Source organism: Grammomys surdaster, unplaced genomic scaffold, assembly GCF_004785775.1.
Source record: "Grammomys surdaster isolate TR1022 unplaced genomic scaffold, NIH_TR_1.0 125876, whole genome shotgun sequence".
NCBI classification, from domain to species: domain Eukaryota; kingdom Metazoa; phylum Chordata; class Mammalia; order Rodentia; family Muridae; genus Grammomys; species Grammomys surdaster.
Window position 1 is genome coordinate 1,440,174 of NW_021620701.1, and position 23,410 is coordinate 1,463,583.

The window sequence follows — 23,410 nt, forward strand, 5'->3', positions numbered from 1 at the left end:
TCTATCTGCATGTACACCTGCATGCCAGAAAAGAGCATCAGAACTCATTACAGATGGTTGTGAGCCACCATGTGGTTGTTGGGAATTGAACTCAGGACCTCTGGAAGAGCAGCCAGTGCTTTTAACTTCTGAGCCATCTCTCCAGCCCTTAAATGGATTTTTAAGACAGGGTTTCTCTGAGTAACAGCCCTGGCTGTTCTTGAACTCGCTCTGTGACTACATGGCTTCTAAACTACAGAGATCCTCCTGCCTCTACCTCCTGAATGCTAGGGTTAAAGGCTTGTGCTGCCACAGCCAGCCCAAACTTCTTAAAAAGCTAACATTAGATTAACAGATGTTACATTTCCTCCTTTAACAGTAAGGTCACCTGTGCATTCCTTAACTCTTTCTAAGTTTTGTTTATGACAAACCCTATTTTACTTCAGTTTTTTAGGTGCCTTTTCTAGATGTTCTGAAAGAAAAAGTTGCTCATATATATATGATGGCTTCTTGGGACATCCTTACTAATTGTTAAACTGTCAAATGTCCTATTCTTAGTTCATATGTATTTCAGTGTCCTTCCTTCCTTCCTTCCTTCCTTCCTTCCTTCCTTCCTTCCTTCCTTCCTTCCTTCCTTCCTTCCTTCCTTCCTTCTTTTGGCTTTTCGAGACAGGGTTTCTCTGTGTAGCCCTGGCTGTCCTGGAACTCACTCTGTAGATCAGGCTGGCCATGAACTCAGAAATCCACCTTCGTCTGCCTCCCAAGTGCTGGGATTAAAGGCGTGAGCCACCACTGCCCGGCCTTTTTCTCTTCTCTTCTCTTCTCTTCTCTTCTCTTCTCTTCTCTTCTCTTCTCTTCTCTTCTCTTCTCTTCTCTTCTCTTTCTTTCTTTTTTTTTAAATTTTTTTTTATTGGATATTTTATTTATTTACATTTCAAATGTTATCCCCTTTCCCGGAAAACCACTATCCCATCTTCCCTCCCCCTGCTTCTATGAGGGTGCTCACCCACTCACCCACACACCCACCCATTCCCACCTCCCTGCCTTGGCATTCTCCAGCCCTGTGTTTTTCTAATTAAACTTCACCATTAAGATACTAATATTTCACCAAAAAAACCCCCCAAAAAACTAGCTGGGTGGTGGTGGCACACACCTGTGTATGCGTGTGTGCACATGCTTGTGTTTTTGTTTTTCAACACAGGATTTCTTGTATGTAGGCTTGACTGTCCTGGAACTTGATCTGTAGACCAGGCTGTCCACAAACTCACAGGAATCTGCCTGCCTGCCTCAGTGGGCTGAGTTCTGGGATTCAAGGTGTCAGCCACCGATCACCCAGCTGGCACACACCTTTAATCCCAGCACTGGAAAGGCAGAGGTAGGGGGATCTGTGAATTCAAGGCCACCATGGTCTATAGAGTTGAATCCCAGAAAGAACAGCCAGGGCTACAAGAAAAACCCTGTCTCAAAAACCAAAAGAGAAAAAAAAGATGCTAATATTTATTTCTGTATTTACTTTTTGATGATGATCAAAATACTACTCATAGCATTATTTAAAAATATAAACAAAAACAAAAAAAGATTTTTGTTGTTATTGTCTGTCTGTTTGAGGTATTGTCTTGTGTTTCCCAAGCTGTCTTTCATTTATGATCTGGCTTGGCTTACTGAATAGATAAGATTATAGGTATTTGCTCTCACCTGTGGCTTGTAAATGAGTAAAAGAGCAGAAGAAAATCACAGGGCTACCAGTGTCAGTACCAGCTGTCACTACTTTCTGGGTAATTGTTTTTATTTATTATTTATTTATTTATTTATTTATTTGTGACTAGGAAGTATTTGAAAATAAGTATGGAAATTTAGAGTTGAGGTGATATAGATGTCGAAGTATAGTTAGGCTGGGAGAGTTGGACATTAGTGCAAGAGTGTGGAACCCATCACAATAAATGGACGGGATGGTTGTAGACTATTTCACTATTAAAGTTAGTGCACAGTTAAGAAGGGCTAGAGAAATTACCGTAGAGGTAAAATTGTAGCACTTAGAGGTCATATATCTATATATGAATGACAATTTATGTTCCCCCACACCAATATTTATTTTAAATGTAACACTACTAATTGCTTTTTTTTTTTAAATTTTGAACTTAATTTTTTTGTAGCCTGAAATCTTCATGTTGTTAGTAGTTAGATAAATGTTTTCTAGTGTAGTGTTTTAGATCTATTTGCAAAATAAATTAAACTCTGAAGTTCAGGACCTCACAATTGCTGGTGACTCATACTTAGTTTTGGTCAAATGATTGTCATAAGGCTCATTATTTCGAAATTGTTTTAACTACATCTGTGTTTAATTTATGTGCGTGGGAGTGTACATGGGTCAGGTTGGAGGTTAGAGGACATCTTGTGGGATTTAATTTTCTTCTACCATTGGAGTTCAGGGATTAAATTCAGCTTGTCAGGCTTGGTGGCAGATATATTAACCCACTGAGACATCTTACTAGTCTAGGTTCATTATTTTAAATACACTTCACAGTGTTGAACAACAATAAAATTGTCGAGCACACTAAGTACTCATCCTATAGCTCAGGCTGGGATTATTAAACTTAACTGTATACTGGCCTTAACTTTGTAATTTTTCTGCCTCAGCTTCCCCAGTGCAGGGATTATAGATGTGTTACCATGCTTAGCCTTACTGGTTTTGTTGTTGTTACAGTAATTATTAGTTATTATTGCTAATTTCTTGGTGTGCCTAACTTAAAAATTAAAAGTTTATCATAGACATATGTACAGGGCAAGAATATTTATTGTATATGTAGATTTATTATTTATATTTGCCACTGCTATGAGAAAATAATTGAGAAGAAAATATAAGAAAGGATTTATTTGGCTCACAGTTTCAAAGGTGTTAGTCCATGATCATTCATTTATGTTACATTGACCCTGAGGGAGGGCACCTGTCACAGCAGTGAGAGAATCTAGTAGGGGGTGCTTACCTTATGATTGCCAAGAATCGCAGAGCAAGATAAACAGGGGGATGAGATTGAGGCTTATCTTCCCAGGATACGTAATTCCCCCAAGTAGGTCCAGTCACTTTATTTTCACCACCTTCCAATGTCACCAGAGTATAAATCCACCAAAGGATTAATCCATTATTTAGGGCAGAGGACTCCTGACCTCATGCACTCTCGGTGATTGGGTTAACCAACTGGCTTCCAAACCTTTAACATAGGAACTTTTTGGGGGACACTATGTATCCAAAGTGTAACAATAGCACTTAACATTGTCCAAGATTTTAGATATCTACTGGTGCCCTCTGCTGGTTTTTTAACATGAGGCATGCTCTCATTTTTGCATTTTTAATTAAAGTTTTGTAATTTGATTATGTTTGGATCACTAAACAATAGATATTATAATATAGCAATTTAATTTAACAGAGCTACAATAGAAGAGGCATACTCCAGGTCAATGACAAAACTAGCGAAATCTGCAAGCAATTATTCACAACTTGGGTGAGTTAATTTCTGACTGTTTTTCAAAATTTATTAAGACAAAGTTCTTGAGACTATTAGATTTCTGCTAAGAATTTGAAAGTTTATAAATATAATATTCAGCGATATATCACTTAGTGCTAATACATTTTCAAAGTGTGTTAAAGTGGAAACTTAAGGGTTCTTTGGAAAGTCAGTTGTGTCTGATGGTGTTTTGCTGGGGCAAACACATGAGGAATGTTTTCCTGAAGCAGACAGAATTGAATTGAAGGAACATTTAGCTGAAGCTGACATAGGTGAAAGGATGTTTTACTTAGGCAGACTCCTGAAGGAATGTTTCACTGAAGCAGACTCAGGTAAAAAGATGTTTTGCTGAAGCAAACATGTGAAAGGACGAATGATGAAGGATTCTTACTAAGGACACACAAGTATTGGTCTACCTTCCGTTGCATAGTGGAACTCTATTTTTTGTGACTCCATAGAGAAAAATGGACCAAAAAACTTTTGATGGTATTCTGACAGCTTCTTGCCACTTCTGAGGGAGGACACAGGCCAGGCCGATTGGCAGAGTGATGTCAGCTGATACAGACTCACATAGAGTTTTGCTAAGACAGACTCATTTTCTGAGGCAAGACCCATGGAAGACACTTGATATTTGGAGGGAGTGTAAATAAGACTCAGTGGGCTTGCTTGTAGAGCTAGCTTTGCAACACTTCTTAGTCTTTAGCCTTAGCTGATCTTTGCTTTGTTGAGAGAGGCACAACGGAGAACTTCTCCTGGTGTCCCTGGTGGTTCTGGTACCTTCTGCTGACTTGTGATGATTCAGCTGAGCCTGGCTGTCTCTGCTGGGTCATGCCACCACTGCTGATTCTTGTTTGCTATCCGGAGTCTACAAACTGGACTGCTGGTATATTCGTGAAGTATTTGTGAGTGGATCGCTGCCACTGTTGAATCCTGTGAACTGAACTGTTGATTTCCTGACAATGAAAATGGAATTTGCTCCAAAGAACAATTTCTAAACAGGTCCACTTTCCCCTTACATCAATAACCTTTCTTTTTTTTTCTCACTAGATCTGGTGGATGGTGGGCTAGAAGGGAGTTTAAAGTATTTAAAAACCATATGAGAAGTAGGTTGAGAAAAAAATCTAGGGCTGGTGAAATGGCTCAGCAATTAAGAGCACTGACTGCTCTTCCAGAGGTCAAGAGTTCAAATCTCAGCAACTACATGGTGGCTCACAACCATCTGTAATAAGATCTGATGCTCTCTTATGGGGTGTCTGAAGATAGCTACAGTGTACTTACATATAATAAATAAAAACCTTTGAGCCAGAGCGAGCGGGCCCGGTTTTGAGAGAAAGAAGGGAAGGGGGGAAAAAAATCTAAAACTAGTGTGTTGTTAGGCAATTTTGTCATTTGTAAATAGCATAGAGTATATTTACAAAAACTAAAATGGCTGTGAGAACGCTCAGTGATAAGGTTATGGTGCTATTGATGTCTGTTATTTCATATATGATTAGTCACTGAACAAAATGTCACTATGAACATGTGACTGTATTGTGTACTTATTAAAATGTTCGTTTCATATAAATATATTCCTGGTAGAAAATGTCATTGTAGTTACTGAATCAGTCAGTACAAAGATAATGAAACTTTTTTCTTTTTTTAAAAAATTTTGAAGTTAAAATATAATCACATTTTCTCCCTTCTCTTTCCTCCATCCAACCCCTCCTACCTCTACCCTCCCTTGTTTTCTCTCAGATTCCTAGCCTCTGCTTCTTTGAATGTCATTACATAGATTTATATGTTTATGTGTGTATAAACATAAATACAACCTCTTCAGTACTTACAGTATTGTATATGATTTCAGGACTGACCATTTGGATTTGGATAACCACTTGAGCTCTTCCATGGGAGGGACTATTTCTTCTACTCTTAAATTGCCTGTAATTTTTTGTCTAGGATTAAGGCTTCATGAAACTTATTTTTTTCAATGTAATAATTTAGTATTGTTACGTTTTGAGATTGCAATTAAATATGTGTAAAGTACTATTCTAGTTTTCTGAAAGTTTATTTAAATTTTGTTGCACTTTAGTAGTGATATTTAGAAACTCATTTAAGTGATGTAGAGTGGTAATACATGATCTGTCATCCCAGCGTAAGGAGACTGAGATGGGAAGATGTCAAGTGTGAGGCCAGCCTGCATAGCCTACATAGTGAGACCCTACTTAAGATGAAAACACAGCAACAGCGACAGCCAGTTACCTAGAAGATAAATTTCATTCAAAGGATTAAAATATTTAAAAATTTCTTCTATTGTTTAATACTTACTAAATTTTCCTTTGAAAAATTTATATTCCTTATAAAATGAAAATTAATAAGGCTTCATTTGTTGTAGAAAACATAGTGTAACCCTTGTGGAAAGTATAATTATGTAATTATTCTATAACTATAACAACTCCAGAAGAAAGGGTTCATTTTATTATCTTACAGTTGAGGAAAGGCTGGTTGTATGTATATTAGTGTAAAAAGATTTTGTGGTGGGTTGTAGTAAAATGTTCATCTATATCTGGGATTCTGATAAATCTGAATCTCTTGAAATTTAATTCAAAGTTCTGTGAATATATATCACTTATTTCTAATTAGAAGGGCCTAAATAAATAGTCTGTGTTTTAAAAATGTTAAGAAAAGCTGTTTATGTAAGTGTTGTATAGTGTGGTTGAGTGATTTTAAAGATTTCTGCTTTGTGGCCCGGCCTCTGTAGGAATAATCCCAGTTATCTTCATTCAATGGTACTGTTTGGCTGTGTGCTCACTGCCACACAGTAAGAGGACCTGCAGGCATGGGCGGTAGCTAGCAAGGCTTCAGGCTGCCCCGCCCCTTGTACCTAAGACTGTTGAGACTAGTGGTTGATAGCTGTTTTTATTTTTGCCTCCACTGATTCTCCAGTTCTTTTCTTTCCCCTTCTCTTTTTGTTATAGATTCATTCTTATTTTGTTATGTCTCTTCTCAGAATTTTGACACCCTTTTTTCTAAAAGGCTCCATGTTAATGTCTTCTAAACACGGTTTCTTTTTTTCCAACTACAGTAGGAGAGTCAGAAAATAATAATGAAAGCTGATTTAACTACTTGACTTTCATTTTATTTAGAAAAATCTGTAATTTTTAGTTTCTTTCTTTTTTTTTTTTTTTTGATTTTTTGAGACAGGGTTTCTCTGTGTAGCCCTGGCTGTCCTGGAACTCACTCTGTAGACCAGGCTGGCCTCGAACTCAGAAATCCACCTGCCTCTGCCTCCCAAGTGCTGGGATTAAAGGCGTGCACCACCACTGCCCGGCAATTTTTAGTTCCTTGATGGATAAAGGAAGAAATATGGGTTGACTTGACCCATGATTTCTGACAACATTCTTGTGTTTGGAATGTGTGTTTCTTATATATAAGTTGCACATTACTTTAATTTTTTTGTAGGTTTATTTAATTTTGTATGCATTTTATATGCCTGTATTTTCTTGTATGCCTTTATGTGTATCATGTGTATGCTTGGTGTCCATGGAGGTCAGAAGAGAGCATTGAATCTTCTGGAACTACAGTTAGGACTGTTGTGAGCCACTACGTGGGTGCTGGGAATGGAACCCAGGTCCTCTGAAAGAGCAACAAGTGTTCTAAACCTCTGAGCCATCTTTCTAGCCTTCCATAATTATGTTTTTGTTCATCTCTTAAGTGCATAGAGATTTTAGATATTGTTTTTGTTTATTGTTGTATATTTTGTCAAGAAGTTTAATTTTGTGTTCCATCTGTAATGGGATCCAATGCCCTCTTCTGGTGTGTCTGAAGACAGCTACAGTATACTCATATACACAAAATAAATTAATTCTTAACAAAATATATGTATATGTATTTTAATTTGTGGAACTGGAAAGATGGATCAGTGAGTTAGAGCATTTGCTGTACTTCCAGAGGACCCGGGTTCAATTCTTAGCACCCACCTCATGGCTCACAGCCACCTGTAACTCCAGTTCCCAGAGATTCAGTACTTTCTGGCCTCCTTGGGCACCAGACACTCACACATGGTATGCAGGCATGCATGCAGGCAAAGTACCCATATACATAAAATAAAAAATTTAAAAATTTTTTTATGTAGGTGGGTAGGAAGGTAGGGCAGAGGGTACCTTTGTGGACTCAGTTCTCTTCTTTCTACCTTTACATGGGTTCCAGGAACTGAACTCAGGCTATTGGGTTTACATACCAAACACCTTTACTTGTTAAGCCATCTTGTTGGCTTCAAGAAACCTACTTTTAGAGAAATCTTGTATTGAATACCTTTTCAGTGTAAAGAATCTGTTGGTAATGGTATACTTTCTTATCTGCCTTGTGATTTTCTTGACTAGTGTCTATCAGGCTTAGAGGAACTAAGTGAACTTTATGTATTTTTGGGTATTTTTTTTCTCTTGAAAATTTCCAACCACTGTCAGATTTAGTGTTGATTAAATTTCAAATAAGATAAAATCCAATCAGAACAATCCTATTCTAAGGAGTTTAACCTCATCAAGCTTCTTTTAAAATGCATCTCATGATTGTCCCCAGCTAATTTTTCTACTGGTTAGGAAGAATAACAATTAGCAAAGAGTACGTGCTAGACTAAGTGACTGTGGAGTTTTGTTGTTTGTTTTGTTTTTCAAGACATGGTTTCTCCGTGTAATAGCCCTGGCTATCATGGACTTGCTTTGTAGACCAGGCTGGCCTTGTACTTACAACGATTCACCTGCCTCTGCCTTCTGAGTGCTTAAAGGCTTTTGCCACCATGTCTGCCTGTGACTGTATTCTTTACCATTGTGTTTTAGTGGCTGTTGATGACACTTGTTTTTTCTTTCTTTCTTTTTTTTTAAATGGCTTCCTGAGACAGGGTTTTTCTGTGTGACAGACCTGGCTGTCTTAGAACTTGCTTTGTATGCCAGGCTGACCTCAAACTCACAACGATCTGCCTGTCTTTGACTCCCAAGTAGGACTAAATGTATGCTCCACCGAGCCCAGCTGCCGTTTGTCTTTTTTCTATTCAAAGCTTTATTGTACACACTTTTAAAGCATGTACTTGAACACAGCATTAATTATTCTTAGAACAGTCTACACTAACCAGCCTGATTTAAATAACCATAGAAATTTAGTGCTGTCTAGGGGATGGTAATTATAAGTTCTTGGATGTTTGAGACTGTTGACCATTTTAAGCCTTCTTTCTGCTAATGAAAAAAAGTGGCAGGAATTTGTGTCACATATTCCATACACTGTGGTAGAAGGGTGAATCTGCTAGTATATTGTTTAAGTACATAGGTACAGTTGCAAAGCTCAGATAGAGATTCCAGATTGCTGCTGTTAAATAATTTGTGTATAATTGTTGAAGGCTCAAAGAAATCACATGTAAAAATTGAATTTTGCTTATTTAAATTCAGAAGAGAAGGTTTTATTTTTGTTACCTGATTATTGTGGTGTTGAGAATCAAACCCAGGATCTCTTACATGTGAGCCAAGCCCTCAGTCGTTGAGCTATGTCTCCAGCCCCAGAGAAACTTCAGTTTTGATGGAGCTTCGTTACTGGGAAACTAGTAGTTTGAATATTAACTTTTAATGCTAGTTCATCGTACAAAGGTTTGTGATGTGTCTGAATACACGTAAATGGCATGAGCTGTAAAGATCAGTGACATAAAGTTAAGTTTTGTATTTTTATAGTTCATCTATCTTTAATAATTATTTCTATCTTGTGTTATATTATAATATCATATTATATATTGTAATATATAATATAATACATAGTATAATATATATCATTATTGTATTTTATTATTATGTAATTATACTATTATATTATAATATATATTCTCTTATAATTATTTCTATCTTGTCTTAAGCAAGGACAAACACAAAACTATAGGTCATTATTTTAATTTCATCTTTTTTCTAAAGAAAATTGCTGAATCGAGTTTAACTTAGAACCTTAGACTTTGCTTTTTCTTTCTTTTTTACTGGCTCCTTTTTCTTTTAATAAATTACTCCCATATTGTGCTTTTCCCTTAGAACATTTGCACCAGTGTGGGATGTGTTCAAAACATCTACAGAGAAATTAGCAAATTGTCATCTGGATCTTGTTAGAAAATTACAGGAATTAATAAAAGAAGTTCAGAAGTATGGAGAGGAGCAAGTAAAATCTCATAAAAAGGTAACTCTTTTTGTTGAAGGGGTGAGTGGTTCCATGGTTAGTGCTTCCTAGTTCATTTTATTGAACCATTTCTTATCAAACAGACTAAAGAGGAAGTTTCGGGGACTCTGGAAGCAGTCCAAGCCATTCAGAATATAACGCAGGCTCTCCAGAAGTCGAAGGAAAATTACAATGCCAAATGTGTAGAACAGGAACGTCTGAAAAAGGAAGGAGCTACACAAAGAGAAATAGAAAAGGTAGTTATAATAAAAATATCTCTAAAACTTCCAATGTGCTAATTTTTGTATGTTTATATGTGGTGTATGTAGAGCACATGGGTGCACATATAGAGGCCAAAGATCACTCTGTTCTCATCTGTTACTCTCCCTTATTTTTTGAGGCACAGCTTGTTACTGAACCTGGAACTAACTGAGCTAGGTTGACTAGAAGGCCATTGAGTCCCTGCTATCTGAATCTCTACTTACTTCAGTACCAGGATTGCAGAAGTACATCACCATGCCTGGCTTTTTATATAGATGCTGGGGACCTGAACTCAAGTCTTTTTACTTCCATAGTATGAACTTTACTGAGCTATCTCCCCACCCCTGGTTACTTATACAATAAGACAGTTGATGAAACAATTTAGTGTATTTAGAAAAACATAGCCAAATAACAACAAGCTTTTAGTATATGTTGCTGCTGACTTACCAAAATTTATGTTGTATTTTAGTGGACTATAATCTTTTCTTCTATTTTGTTTTAATTGAAAGTAGGTCTTTTTTCTTTTCTTCTTTTTTTTGTTTTTGTTTTTGTTTTGGGTTTTTTTGTTTTGTTTTTTGTTTTACTGTTTTTGTTTTGTTTTGTTTGTTTTTGTTTTTTGTTTTTTTTGAGCTAGAATCTCTTTGTGTATCCCTGGCTGGTTGTAACTCACTGTCACTTCAAATTTAGAGCTCCACCTGCCTCTGCTTTTTGATTGCTAGGATTAAAGGGGTGTGCCACTACAGCTTTTACCCTTCCTCTTAAGGCAGTTCACCCTTTCACTTACTTGATGCATATTTCATTTAGAAACAGTTTTGAAGTCTTCGTAAAATATTTAACATACCTAATTAGAAAAACAAATACATACCTTTGGATAAAAGTTAAATGAGAAAAAATAAAAAGTTGATCGGATTTGGAGTGATAAGTTTCTTTACAGTTTATATAATAAATACAAATTGGGATGCAAGAAAAGACGAGGTACATCTTTAAATTTGTAGTTTCAAAACCTTCTGTTCTAGACACAGCAATTATAAATAAAGTATAAGAAGAAAAGCCAAATTAACAGAATGGAAAGGAAGAGTATTGTCTTTGGGGGTCAGAAGCCCAAAATGATATGAGAAGATTCTAATCAAAACTTGTTGGGCTCAAATTTTTAAGGTAGGCATGGAATTTGACTCTTAAAAGACAATCTCTTAACAGAAATTCCCACCCTATGATGAGGCATGAACCACCAACTGGGGAACATGCACAGGCTGGACCTAGGCCTCCCTGCACATATGTAGCAGATGTGCAGCTTGGTCTTCATGTGGGTCCTGAACAACTGGACTGTGGGCTATCCCAGGAGTTATTGCCTATATGTGGGATATATTCTACTAGCTGGGCTGACTCCTCTGGTCTCACTGGGAGAGGATGTTCTTGGCCTCACAGAGACTTGATATGCCAAGGTAGGGAGATTTCCAAGGGGTGCCCTGAAGTGACTAAGTAGAAGAGGAAGATAATAATAAATAAAAGGTTAGGTAAAAAAAAAAGAACCTGGCTCACTGCTGAAAGCTGTGTAAGTGAAACAAAGGTCCTAGGACTGTGGTCGGGGAAGATTGGGATCTTAGAGATATAATTTATAGATGCATAATCCTGCCCCACAGTCAGTCTGTGGAACCAGTTCATGATTCTTATGGCCATACATATCTCTAATATTCTAAAAGGAATGTAACTTAAAACCATCTTTTAAAGACATACATTAAATTCGATCTTGGAGAGCCAGCAGTAGATAAGTGAGAACTAGATGGTTGGGTGTGAATGAGAAAGCATAGCACATGTGGAGCGGGCACTGCTTACTGTACCCTGTGACTGCTCTTCACTTCTCACGGCCAGGGGGAGGAAGAGAGGGAAAACCCCAACATCTATTTGGAATAAGCGAACAGCTACAATTCTAGAACACATTTAAAAGATCTGATGTTGAAACAGGTCACCAATGCACTTAGTAATTGGAATAAGAATTCTTGGATGAAATTTAAATTTAGAAACCATCAACAAAGAGAAATGTTTGTGTTAGGTTATGCAAAGAAATAAGTGAATATAAAATCATACTAGAGAGGATTAAGAAGTTAATGGAGACATGATGAAACAAGATTTACTGGATAAAACCCAGCTAATTTGAAAACATGGAAATGAAAAAATTACATTTTTTTTTTAAAGCAATAGAGTTAAAGAAGTTATAGTTAAAGAAGAAATTTGGAACTTAGGCTACTTTGAATACTAGTATTCTTTATCTAAAACTCTTGGATCTTTACAGATTAGGGATATTTATTTTTATTAATAATATAAATAATAATACTATTTTGAGACAGTTTCACTGTATAACCCTGGCTAGCGTAGAACTTACTGTGTATACCAGTCTGGCCTTGAACTTAAGAGATTCACTTGCCTGTGCCTCCCAACGGTGGTATTAATGCTATGTACCAGTATCTCTGACTGGATTTGGAGTATTTGAATATGTAGCATAGGGTAGTAGTAGGACCTAGGTATTTATGAAAATTAAATTATTTTAAATGGATATACTTTATGCATATGTATTAAAGATAATTTCCCGCCGGGCGGTGGTGGCGCATGCCTTTAATCCCAGCACTTGGGAGGCAGAGGCAGGCGGATTTCTGAGTTCGAGGCCAGCCTGGTCTACAGAGTGAGTTCCAGGACAGCCTGGGCTATACAGAGAAAACCCTGTCTCGAAAAACTAAAAAAAAAAAAAAAAAAAAAAAAAAGATAATTTCCTAAACTATTTTAATTAATTTTTTGCATCTCTAGTCCCCCTGAATTTTTCTTCTTAGGTCAGAGGTGCTTAGCCTGTATTAAAAGACCTTACTCAGAACATGTTACAGAGAAATAAACTCATCTTCATTCATTTAATGTAAATTTTTGAGGGAATAAAAAAAATCCAGCTAATGGTATACAACTACTGCTTAGAGAATCAGTAGTTCACACTGAAGTCACAATTGAGGAAACTCAGTAGTCTTCAGTTTGAAATTAAGCAAACTAAATAAGTGTAGACTTAAGTGCCAGAGAAAAAGAAAATGTGAAGAGCTAGGAGGCATTTTCCCCTCACATCTCTGAAGTCAGAATGTTTATTCTGTTAATGATTTTTGTCTAATTGCTGTTGGTAACATGACATTTCATTGCTTGTGTAAACTTGCTTGTATGATTGGTAGCCCAAGCCAGCTTCAAACTGACTGTGTAGTCCAGGATGATCTTCAACTCTCTCTCTCTTTTATTTTAAGGAATTTCTTATTTATTTATATTTTTTAAAAATGTTAATCAAAGGCTTTATAAGTTTGGTAATGCTCAATAGCAAGATGCCCATACAATCAGAAGTGTAGCCCAATACCCAACCTAGATATACCAACTATCTTTGACTGGCGAAGACAGGCGAACATCGCCTCCATCTGCCCCCCACTTCCTTCTCTCTCTCTGTCTGCCCCCCCTCATCTCCTAGCTCCTCCTCCTCTCCTTACTTCTCCTTTTCCTCTCCTTACTCTTCCTACCATAGCTCCTCCTACATATCACCCTTCCTGTTAAGATAAAACTTTTCTCTCAAAAATACAGTTAGAGCATAACTATGCCAATTTGTATCAGTAAGGTACAAGATAGACCTAATACCCAGTCCATCATGTCGTTGACTAACCAGAACCTCTGTCATCTCTCCTAACTAAAAGACTTAGTTCTGAACCTGGCTTTTTTCTTGGCTTTAGAATGAATGTCAGCTGAAAACCATCCTCTCAAATCTTTTCTCTCAAAGTAAATAGCCAGGATTGGCTATGAGACTATAAGTCTTCAACCCTGTCAGAAATCCAGAATGACTGAATTAACTGAAATTATGGGAAGCACAAAGCATAGCTTCTAAAACTTAGCCAATTTATAGAGACCGCTGAACACCTGGACAGTCCCTATACTACAAAACATTGGAGCATCCGATCTTCAGCCTTCTGGCCCAGGATCATCTGACAGACCTAGTGATGCAGAATTATTAAGGGCTGACTACTCTGTCTTGCCAGATAAGAGCAGTTGACTATTCTGCAAGTGTGTCCTTTTCAGGATAGTAGTTTGTCTGTAGATGAAAAGAGGCAATTCTTGCCTAGTGGCTGTCTCACCACAACAGGAGTAACTCCAAAGATACTCAATTTCTTCTTAGAATCCAAGACAGGAAGCTGTCAGGAGCAGACAGGTCTCTAATCAAAAATGAACCTTAGTGCAGAAATGTTTGTAACGTCAATCCTGTAGACTTCTGACATTTTGAAAACCAACTATCCATGTAAGGCAATCTGGACTGTTGTCTGTTAACTCCTCTCGGCTATTTCTAAATAAAATATAGAAAACACCCTAACAATAAACTCAGAGCCATGAATTTGCTCTAGGCCTTTAACTCACAGGCTAACCATCTCCAATCGGTTAAAAGAGTTAAAGAAGGACTGGGTCTAAGCCTTGTATTCCTAAATGTGTTATATAGGCACAATGCCTATGAGAGTAACAATATTAATCTCACTTCTATATCAATAAGAAACTCGTACCAATGAAAACCTTAAATTTGAAATCAAAGTAAATTTTGTACCATTTAAGAAATTATAACTTCAGCTTAATAACAGTTATACAGATTTCTACCAATAGGTTATGGCTATGCAATAAATCGTAGCTATTCCTCCCTGTTCCCACAAAACCACTACTTTTCCCTAGAAAGACAGCCCTATATTAACCACCTCAGTCCCCAAGCCCAGGGAATAGGGGTGCTGACTCTTCATTAACTTCTTCAAGATGATTACGGGCATTGAGATATTAGAAGAGGGGTAGGGGGAAGAGTAAATTGATAAGCCTCTGATAAGTCTGTGTCTTCACTGCATCCAGCTGAGATTCCAGGACATCAGAGGTTCGAGCAGGTCTGCTCAGCTTGCTTAATGAGTAGATACACCAAGGCTGTGTATTCTGCAATATACAATTCTCAAAACAAATTTTAGTATCAAGATAATTTTTTGTTTGAATTCTGGAATCTAGTCTTCTGGCAGCATGCCTCTGTCATGTCTAATGCATATAATTCTGGTAGTTTCTATGAAGGTGTGCTCCCACCATCCTCCCATTCCCGCCTCTCTGCTCTTGAATTCTCCAACACTAGGGAATCCAAACTATCAGTCACTAAGGCCCTCCACTTCCACTGATGCCTGACAAGGCCACCCTCAACTACCTATACAAGTGGAGCCATGAGTTCCTCCCTTTGTGTTCTCAGGCTAGAGTTTTAGAATGGCTACTCCAGCTTGTTTCTTAGGACCATTTGCTTGAAAAATTGTTTTCCAGTCTTTTACTCTAAGGTAGTATCTGTCTTTGTCACTGAGGTGGGTTTCCTGTATGCAACAAAATGCTGGGTCCTGTTTACGTATCCAGTCCATTAGCCTATGTCTTTTTATTGAGGAATTGAGTCCATTGATGTTAAGAGATATTAAGGAACAGTGATTGTTGCTTCCTGTTATTTTTGTTATTAGAGGTGGAATTACCGTTGTGTGGCTATCTTCTTTTGGATTTGTTGGAAAAGAATTACTTTCTTGCTCTGCCTAGGGTATAATTTCCCTCCTTGTATTGGAGCTTTCCCGCTAATATCCTTTGTAATGGCGGGTTTGTGGAAAGATATTGTGTAAATATCTTTTGGTTTTGTCATGTAGTATCTTGGTTTCTCCATCTATGGTAATTGAGAGTTTTGCTGGGTATAGTAGCCTGGGCTGACATTTGTGTTCTCTTATGGTCTGTATGATGTCAGTCCAGGATCTTCTGGCTTTTATAGTCTCTGGTGAGAAGTCTGGTGTAATTCTGATAGGTCTTCCTTTATATGTTACTTGGCCTTTTTCCCTTACTGCTTTTAATATTCTTTGTTTTATTTTGTGCATTTGGTGTTTTGATTATTATGTGACGGAAGGTATTTCTTTTCTGGTCTAGTCTAATTGGTGTTCTGTAGGCTTCTTGTATGTTTATGGGCATCTGGTTCTTTAGGGAAGTTTTCTTCTATAACTTTGTTGAAGATATTTACTGGCCCTTTAAGTTGGGAATCTTCATTCTCATCTATACCTATTATCCTTAGGTTTGGTCTTCTCATTGTGTCCTGGATTTCCTGGATGTTTTGGGTTAGGAGCTTTTTGCACTTTGCATTTTCTTTGACAGTTGTGTCAATGTTTTCTATGGTATCTTCTGCACCTGAGATTCTCTCCTCTATCTCTTGTATTCAGTTGGTGATGCTTGCATCTATGACTCCTGATTTTTTTCCCTAGGTTTTCTATCTCCAGGGTAGTCTCCCTTTGTGATTTCTTTATTGTTTCTACTTCCATTTTTATGTCCTGGATGGATTTGTTCAATTCCTTCACCTGTTTGTGTTCTCTTGTAATTCTTTAAGGGATTTTTGTGTTTCCTCTTTAAGGGCTCTACTTGTTTACCAGTGTTCTCCTCAGATTATTTGAGAGTGTTTTTTATGTCCTTCTTAAAGTCCTCTATCATCATCATTAGAAGTGATTTTAAATCTGAATCTTGCTTTCCTGGTGATATGGGGAATTCAGGACTTTCTAGTGTGGGAGAACTAGGTTCTAATGATGCCAAGTACCCTGGGTTGCTGATGCTTATGTTCTTGTGCTTGCCTTTCACCATCTGGATCACCTTAGTGCTACCTGCCCTGTCTCTTATTGGAGCCTGTTTTTCCTATTATCTTGGTTGTTTCAGAACTGTGGGGTGGGTGTTACTAAAAATTATCTTCCCATCACTTATACTTCTTCCACTAACCTGACTATCAACATCAAAAAAAGTCTGAACCAACTAGGGTTAGAGCTGGGGCCCAAGATCTGCTCAGTGCTCGGGCCCAGACTGGAAGGAACCAGTGCTCCAGGCCAAGAATGAATTCCTGGGTCCCAGTGGGTCCCAGTTACTCCCTGTTTGGGGCGGGTGTTGCTGTCTCCTTACCTAAGATACTGCCCGGGTTAGAGCTCCTGGTAGGCCCACTTCCTCTGGGTTTTGTGAGATTGGGTGCAGAGCAGCCGCCCGGGATCTCGATCTTCAACTCTTGATCCTCCTGCCTTCCTGCCTCTACTTCCTGAGTACTGGGACTTAGAGTTCTGTACTACCATACCAGTTCCTGCAGTGCTGGGGATTGAATCCAGGGCTTCCCATGGGCTAGGCAAGAACTCTACTACCTGAGCCAACCCTCACCAAATTAATATTATCCCTTCTAAGTAAAGACTTCAGTAGCAAAACTATTTAGAACTCTGAAAGTTATGTGAAGAAGATGAAATGATGCTCCAGGAGCATACTTCCCGTCTCTTACATACCCATGTGATGTAAGGATGTAATTACTGTTGTTCTTTGAATATGCTTGGCTCAGGGAGTGGCACTGTTAGGAGGTGTGGCTTTGTTGGAGGAAGTGTGTCACTGTGGGGGTGGGCTTTGAGACCCTCCTCCTAGCCATGTGGGATCCTTTTAGCCTTTGGAACAAGATGTAGAACTCTCAGGGGCTGGAGAGATGGCTCAGCAGTTAAGAGCACTGACTGCTCTTCCAGAGGTCCTGAGTTTAATTCCCAGCAACCCCATGGTGACTCACAACCGTCTGTAAAATGGGACCTGATACCCACTTCTGGGTGTGTCTGAAGACAGTGACAGTGTGTGTATAAAAGATGTAGATCTTAATATATATATAAAAGATGTAGAACTCTCAGCTCCTCCTGCACCATGCATGCTAGATGCTGCCATGCCTTGATGATAATGAACTAAATTTTTGGATCTGTAAGCTAGCCCCAATGAAATGTTGTTCTTGGTCATGGTGTCTGTTCACATCAGTAAAACTATAACTAAGATAGTTACCTAGTACAGATCTTCTGTGTGAAGTAATGTTCCTCCAAAACAGTTGACTTTATTACTATTGACTTATAATAATGATATCAGTATTACTATTGTGAGAGGTTATTACTATATTGTACATACTATATTATATTATAAATTGTATATTATAACAGCATGTTACTTGAAAAATTATTGAATTTCTAGTTTCTTAATATAATAAAAATAAATTTACAAGTTTGTTTTAGCTTCATGCTTTAGAATAGATTATTGCCTTAATGTGATTTGCTTAAGTATATTTTGTGAGTGACTATTGGATTATGGTATAATAATTTGCATTGAGTAGTAAATAAATAGATGTTAGCAGTTACTTATAAACTTGCCTATGTGCCAGATCCTATCGTAAGCATTGTATTTTTTTCAGTCAGAAGAGAATATGCTGGAATAGTCCTTTCTTTTATGTGAGTTTCAGAGTTACTAGGTGTGGCAGCAAGCATCTTTCCTTGCTGAGCCATGACCATCTCACTAGCTCCCAAGCACTCATGTTTGGTTGACTATTGTAGCCTTAAAAAATACCTTGTATTATTTCTCTTTTAGGAGTAAGAGAGCAATGTAAAACTCAAAGATAACATATTAGAGGGTAATAAATGGTAGATCCAGAATTTTAATTACTTTTCTTCTGGCTCCAGGCCAGTTTTACTTACAGTACATGGTGAAATGGCATTCTGCATGTACTTTATTTAAGACGATGGGAAAAGAGCTGGAGAGATGGCTGTGGATTAGAGCCTTAGCACCCATGTCAAGAAGTTCCGAATGAACTGAACTCCAGTTTCAGGGGATCTGATACCTTCTAGCCTCCCTGGGTATTCACACACTTGTGATAGACACACATACCATAAATAAAAAGAAAAGTTTTTTAAAAGGCAGAAAAGCATATAATGTGTGTTTTGTATAATTTTTACTGAATTTTGGAGAGCACAAGATTGTTTAGAGAAGACCATATATGTCTGTTGCCAATCTTAACCCACAGCAAAGCTAGTTTTTATGTTTCCAGTTCTTGTTCTGGAAATACAGCTAAAGATATATATTGGCACTGATTGGCCCTACACAAATGTCCTGTTATAAGGCTTTTACTTGGCTCTTAGCAATTACTTCAGACCCCTTGAAAGTATTTTTAGTCATCTAGACTAATTACTTGATATGTCCCTCACACCATAGTTTGATGAAACTTACTTTGTTCTTACCAAGGATGGGTTTACCTAGCATATCCTGCTATTTGTTGCTCATCAGACTGGAGATACTTCTGTATTGACACCCTACAGCTTGCTCTTCACCTCTGAACTCTTACTTTACAACCCATCTTCTTATGTCCAAATTGATCAACCTTTAGAGAATAGGTATTTCTTTTTTTTTCTCTGCCACCCCCAAGGCTGGCCTGCTGCTCCCAGACCCCCAGCCTTGGCTTGGTACTCCTGTTGCCCACAGATGACTGTCTACAGCACTGAGGACTCTGTAGCTTTGTGTCCAGTACAGGGCTGTGTAGGATCTTTTTCTCCTGGCTGTGTCCACCCAAGGTGTATATTGATTTCTGTGCTTTTGTTACTTTCTGAAAAGTCCTTGAAGAAAAGATGTCTTATATAATTTCATGTTGCTCTCATTATATTTCCTGTTTTCATTAAGTAACTGATAAAATTAAATCTATATTAATACCATAGTGTATTTTTGTAAAAGAGTTCCTGAGAAATAGATAAAAATTAAAAACAAATGTAATGGTTTATTGGAACATCCTAGAAACTGAGAACTATCATGGAAAACCAATTTTTAAAATTTTGAATTTGATTTGTAGACTTTTGTTGTTGCTGTTGTTTTTGTTTTTGTTGAGACAGGGTTTCTCTGTATAGCTTTGGCTGTCCTGGAACTAAATCCGTATTTAGACAAGATTGGCCTCTAACTCAGAAATCCTGCCTTAGCCTCCTTAGTGCTGGGATTAAAGGCATGTGTTGCCATCACCTGGCTAGTTTATAAACTTTAATTAGACATTACAATATGTGCGCATTAGTGGGAGAGGAGGAAGACCTACTGTTGTAGAAAAGTGTGCCAGGTGCCTGATTGGTGCACTTTTTTACATTGTTTCTTTACTAGTTTCTCAACAGCTGTTACTTACGGTTATAGAATCCTGCTCTGGACTATAAAGTGGTCATGTTTGAATATTTTGGACATTCCATTAGAAAGAAGAATCCATGTTTGATTCCTGAGTTATTGTCTGCCCATTTAAAAAAAAGAAGTGCTCAAGACAGGCATTAAGGGATTAAAGTTTGTGTATCAAAACCAACTCTTAAATGTATTTTTAATTTGTTACTTCATATTATCTTACATTAAGAAAGAAAAATAGTTAACCTCAGTTTAATACACTTTTGGGAGGGGGCTAGAAAGCACCATGTGGTCTTGCAAGGACCCAGGTCTGATTCCCAGCACTCATTTTGTGGCCCACAGCCATCTGTAACTCTGGTGTCAGGAGAGCTGATGCCTTCTTCTGCTCTCCAAGAGCACTAGCTATGCATGTTGTTCACAAACAGGCATATATCAAGGCAACCACTAATAAACATAAAATAAATACATCTTTTAAAAATGTTTTTGTTTTGTTACAGGCTGCTGTTAAGTCTAAGAAAGCTACAGATACTTATAAACTTTATGTGGAAAAGTATGCATTAACAAAAGCTGATTTTGAGCAGAAGATGACAGAAACAGCCCAGGTTGGTATTTTTAAGGTTTTAAATTGAAAACAAGATGCTTATACTTGTGGACATTGGTTAAATAATAGAACTTTTGTTTGATTTTCTTCATATTAGAATTTTTTTTCTTTTTAAAGATTTATTTTATATGTGTACACTGTAGCTGTCTTCAGACACACCAGAAGAGGGCATCAGATCTCATTACAGATGGCCATGAGCCACCATGTGGTTGCTGGAAATTGAATTCAGGACCTCTGGAAAAGCAGTCAGTGCTCTTAACTGCTGAGCCATCTCTCCAACCCAGTATCAGAAAATTTTCAATGAACTGTTTGAGTACTGTAGTAATTGGTGTTGGCACCTTGTTTGGGAGACTTAGGCCAGCGTGGCAGAGTGCTAGTGCTTCTTTTCTTATACCAGTTACCTTCCATATCACTGAAACCAAACAGCTGAGAGAGGGTGGGCGGCATTTACCTGGGCTCATGGTTTAGTTGGTCACAATAGAGAAGACCGAGAAGATGAAGCTACTTTCTTCCATCTTAGTGGATTGGGAAGCAGCAGTTCAGTCTGGAAGTAGAGCAGCCAGTCTGGACTTCCCAAGCACTGGCCCTGTCCTCTCCTTCTACCAGCTAGGCACATTTGTCCAAAGGATTCCATGATGTCCCAAAACAGTTAACCAGCTGGGGACCAAGTGTTCAAACACAGTAACCTGTGACAGGCATTTCACATTCTGACTATAAGAATGTCATAAGAGTTTATTCAAATAAATAAAAGCTGTTTAATTATAATTGAGGGAAATGAAGACTTTGGTAGATGAAGACAATGCTGGTTGTCAGACTTTAGTCTTGATTTTATGATTTCTGTGTAAGAAGAAAACTGGAAGATAGTACTGAAGATGTAACAGTAAACAAACAATGAAAAAGCCCTGTTCTCAAATTTTCTTGCAGGTAGACAATGAAAATGTGCTCTTTTAACTTGGGATAAATGATAAGTAATTTGGTGTTCTCTCACTCCTAGTTGAAGGCCTATTTTAATATGGTTGCCTTTGATGAGCTCTACCTAGTAACACTTCTACTCTCACTCTTGTCTTCTTACGTTCTTAGCACCATTTAAGACATCAGGAATTTCATCTCATTTAGCAGACAGCAGAGGACCCTGCAGATCACAGTGACTTGTCTTATTATGCTGCATGTTTTTCATGATGTGCTGCAGCTCTGGGCCTGAGGCTAATGATGGGACCTTTTAGAACATTTTATTCATCATTTCCGAGGAGCTATACCATGGTGATTTATACTGCTTCATTCCTGTTCTGTTTTGTGTCTTTTCCACGTGTAAATTATATGAGGACAAGGGTCGCCGGGCGGAGGTGGCACACGCCTTTAATCCCAGCACTTGGGAGGCAGAGGCAGGTGGATTTCTGAGTTTGAGGCCAGCCTGGTCTACAGAGTGAGTTCCAGGACAGCCAGGGCTACACAGAGAAACCCTGTCTGGAAAAACCAAAAAGAAAAAAAAAAAGAAAAAAAAAAGATGAGAACAAGGGTCAGATACTTTGCTTATTCTTATTTTCTCAAGAGTTAAAATAGTTTCTCTTTTTTGGTGTGCATATATTAGATGTGAAAGAAGTCTTGATAATTCTGAAACTTTGCTAGTTACCTTTTCTGTCTCCTCACTTGAGGAAATGAAAGCCTTCCATCTGGTAACCCAAAAGGTGTGTGTGTTTGTATGCAGCAGGCGTGCATGCTCGCAGGCACTCGCATCCGTGTTTACCTGTTATGCCAAAGGTACTGGGCTAGATGCAGGTATATTCAGTTGACAGCACAGAGGATGGGGGTAGACATGAAATACATGCTTATAATAACATGATAAGTCTTATAAAGGGGAAGACTAAGCTTCGAGGAGGGAGATAGAATAATAAGAGTAACCTAGAATTTAATCCAGGAGTTTGGGAGACTTGTTTTGGAGACATGATATTTGGAGCTAAGACTTGGGGCAGGCAAGTAAAGGCATTTGCTGCCCAACATTCAGAGTTCAGTCCCCAGAGCCCATTTGGGTAAAACAAGGAAATCTGTTCCTGCAAGTTATCATCTGACCTCTACATGAGCCATGGCATCTCTCTCTCCCCAATACAACAATTAAATGTAAAACATAAAAATAATGAAATAAAATGGAGACTTGAAACATGAGTAGAATGTAGGGCAGAAAAAGTTTAGGCTTTGGGGCCATGAACATGAAGTCTAGAAGTATAAAATATAAAATAGATAAAATAGATGGATGCTCTATTCTACAAAGAAAAATGTAAAACTGAGAAGAATAAAAAGGAAATAGTTAAAGAAATGAGGTTAAGAAATTGGGTGAAGACTAGGATATGCAAAGGATTAGTTGTTCTCAAGAGCAGCTGGCAGCCTGGTACCCACCTAAATTTTGTTGTAACATGATTGGATCTGTATTTTAAATGTTGGCTTTGGCAGTTATGTGAAGAATGTATTATTCTAGCCCCAGAAGAGACGAGTAGTCTAGTTTGGAAGTCAGTGTAATAGTCAGGTGATAAGGGTGATGAGGGTCTTGTGGTTCATTTTGGAGGATAGCTGAAAATGCTGTGGATGTCTAAGGGATTAGGGAGGGAGAGATTCTCAGGGAGCTAGATTACTTTCAGATTTTTACTTGTCGTCAAATTCTTGGATAAAGAGAAATGGGAGAAGCTTCATGTAGCACTTAGTTGGTGTGTGGCCAGTGGGTCATGCTGAGGTAGACAGCATGTTGACTCTGAGGTAGCAGGTGCAGTTGGAGCACTGGGTCCAGAGCTCCAGTATTACAGCCATAGTTTTGGGTCCGCGCAGTTTTGTAAGTACAAATTTGTTTTTATCGTAAGTCTTTCAACAGCAGTTGATCAGGATCTGCATAAGCTGTTTATAATTTTGGCTTAGACTGAATGTACATGCT

General features: G+C 37.9%; 1 protein-coding gene across 1 annotated transcript in view; it reads left to right on the forward strand.

Annotated features, from left to right (window-relative positions):
* Positions 1 to 23,410, forward strand: part of Fcho2 (FCH domain only 2) — a 97,042-nt gene that overhangs the window by 14,421 nt on the left and 59,211 nt on the right. Inside the window, exons 3-6 of the mRNA XM_028790189.1 lie at positions 3,405 to 3,479; positions 9,518 to 9,659; positions 9,743 to 9,895; positions 20,390 to 20,494. Coding sequence (XP_028646022.1) covers positions 3,405 to 3,479; positions 9,518 to 9,659; positions 9,743 to 9,895; positions 20,390 to 20,494 — 475 coding nt within the window. The remainder of the gene's footprint in view (positions 1 to 3,404; positions 3,480 to 9,517; positions 9,660 to 9,742; positions 9,896 to 20,389; positions 20,495 to 23,410) is intronic.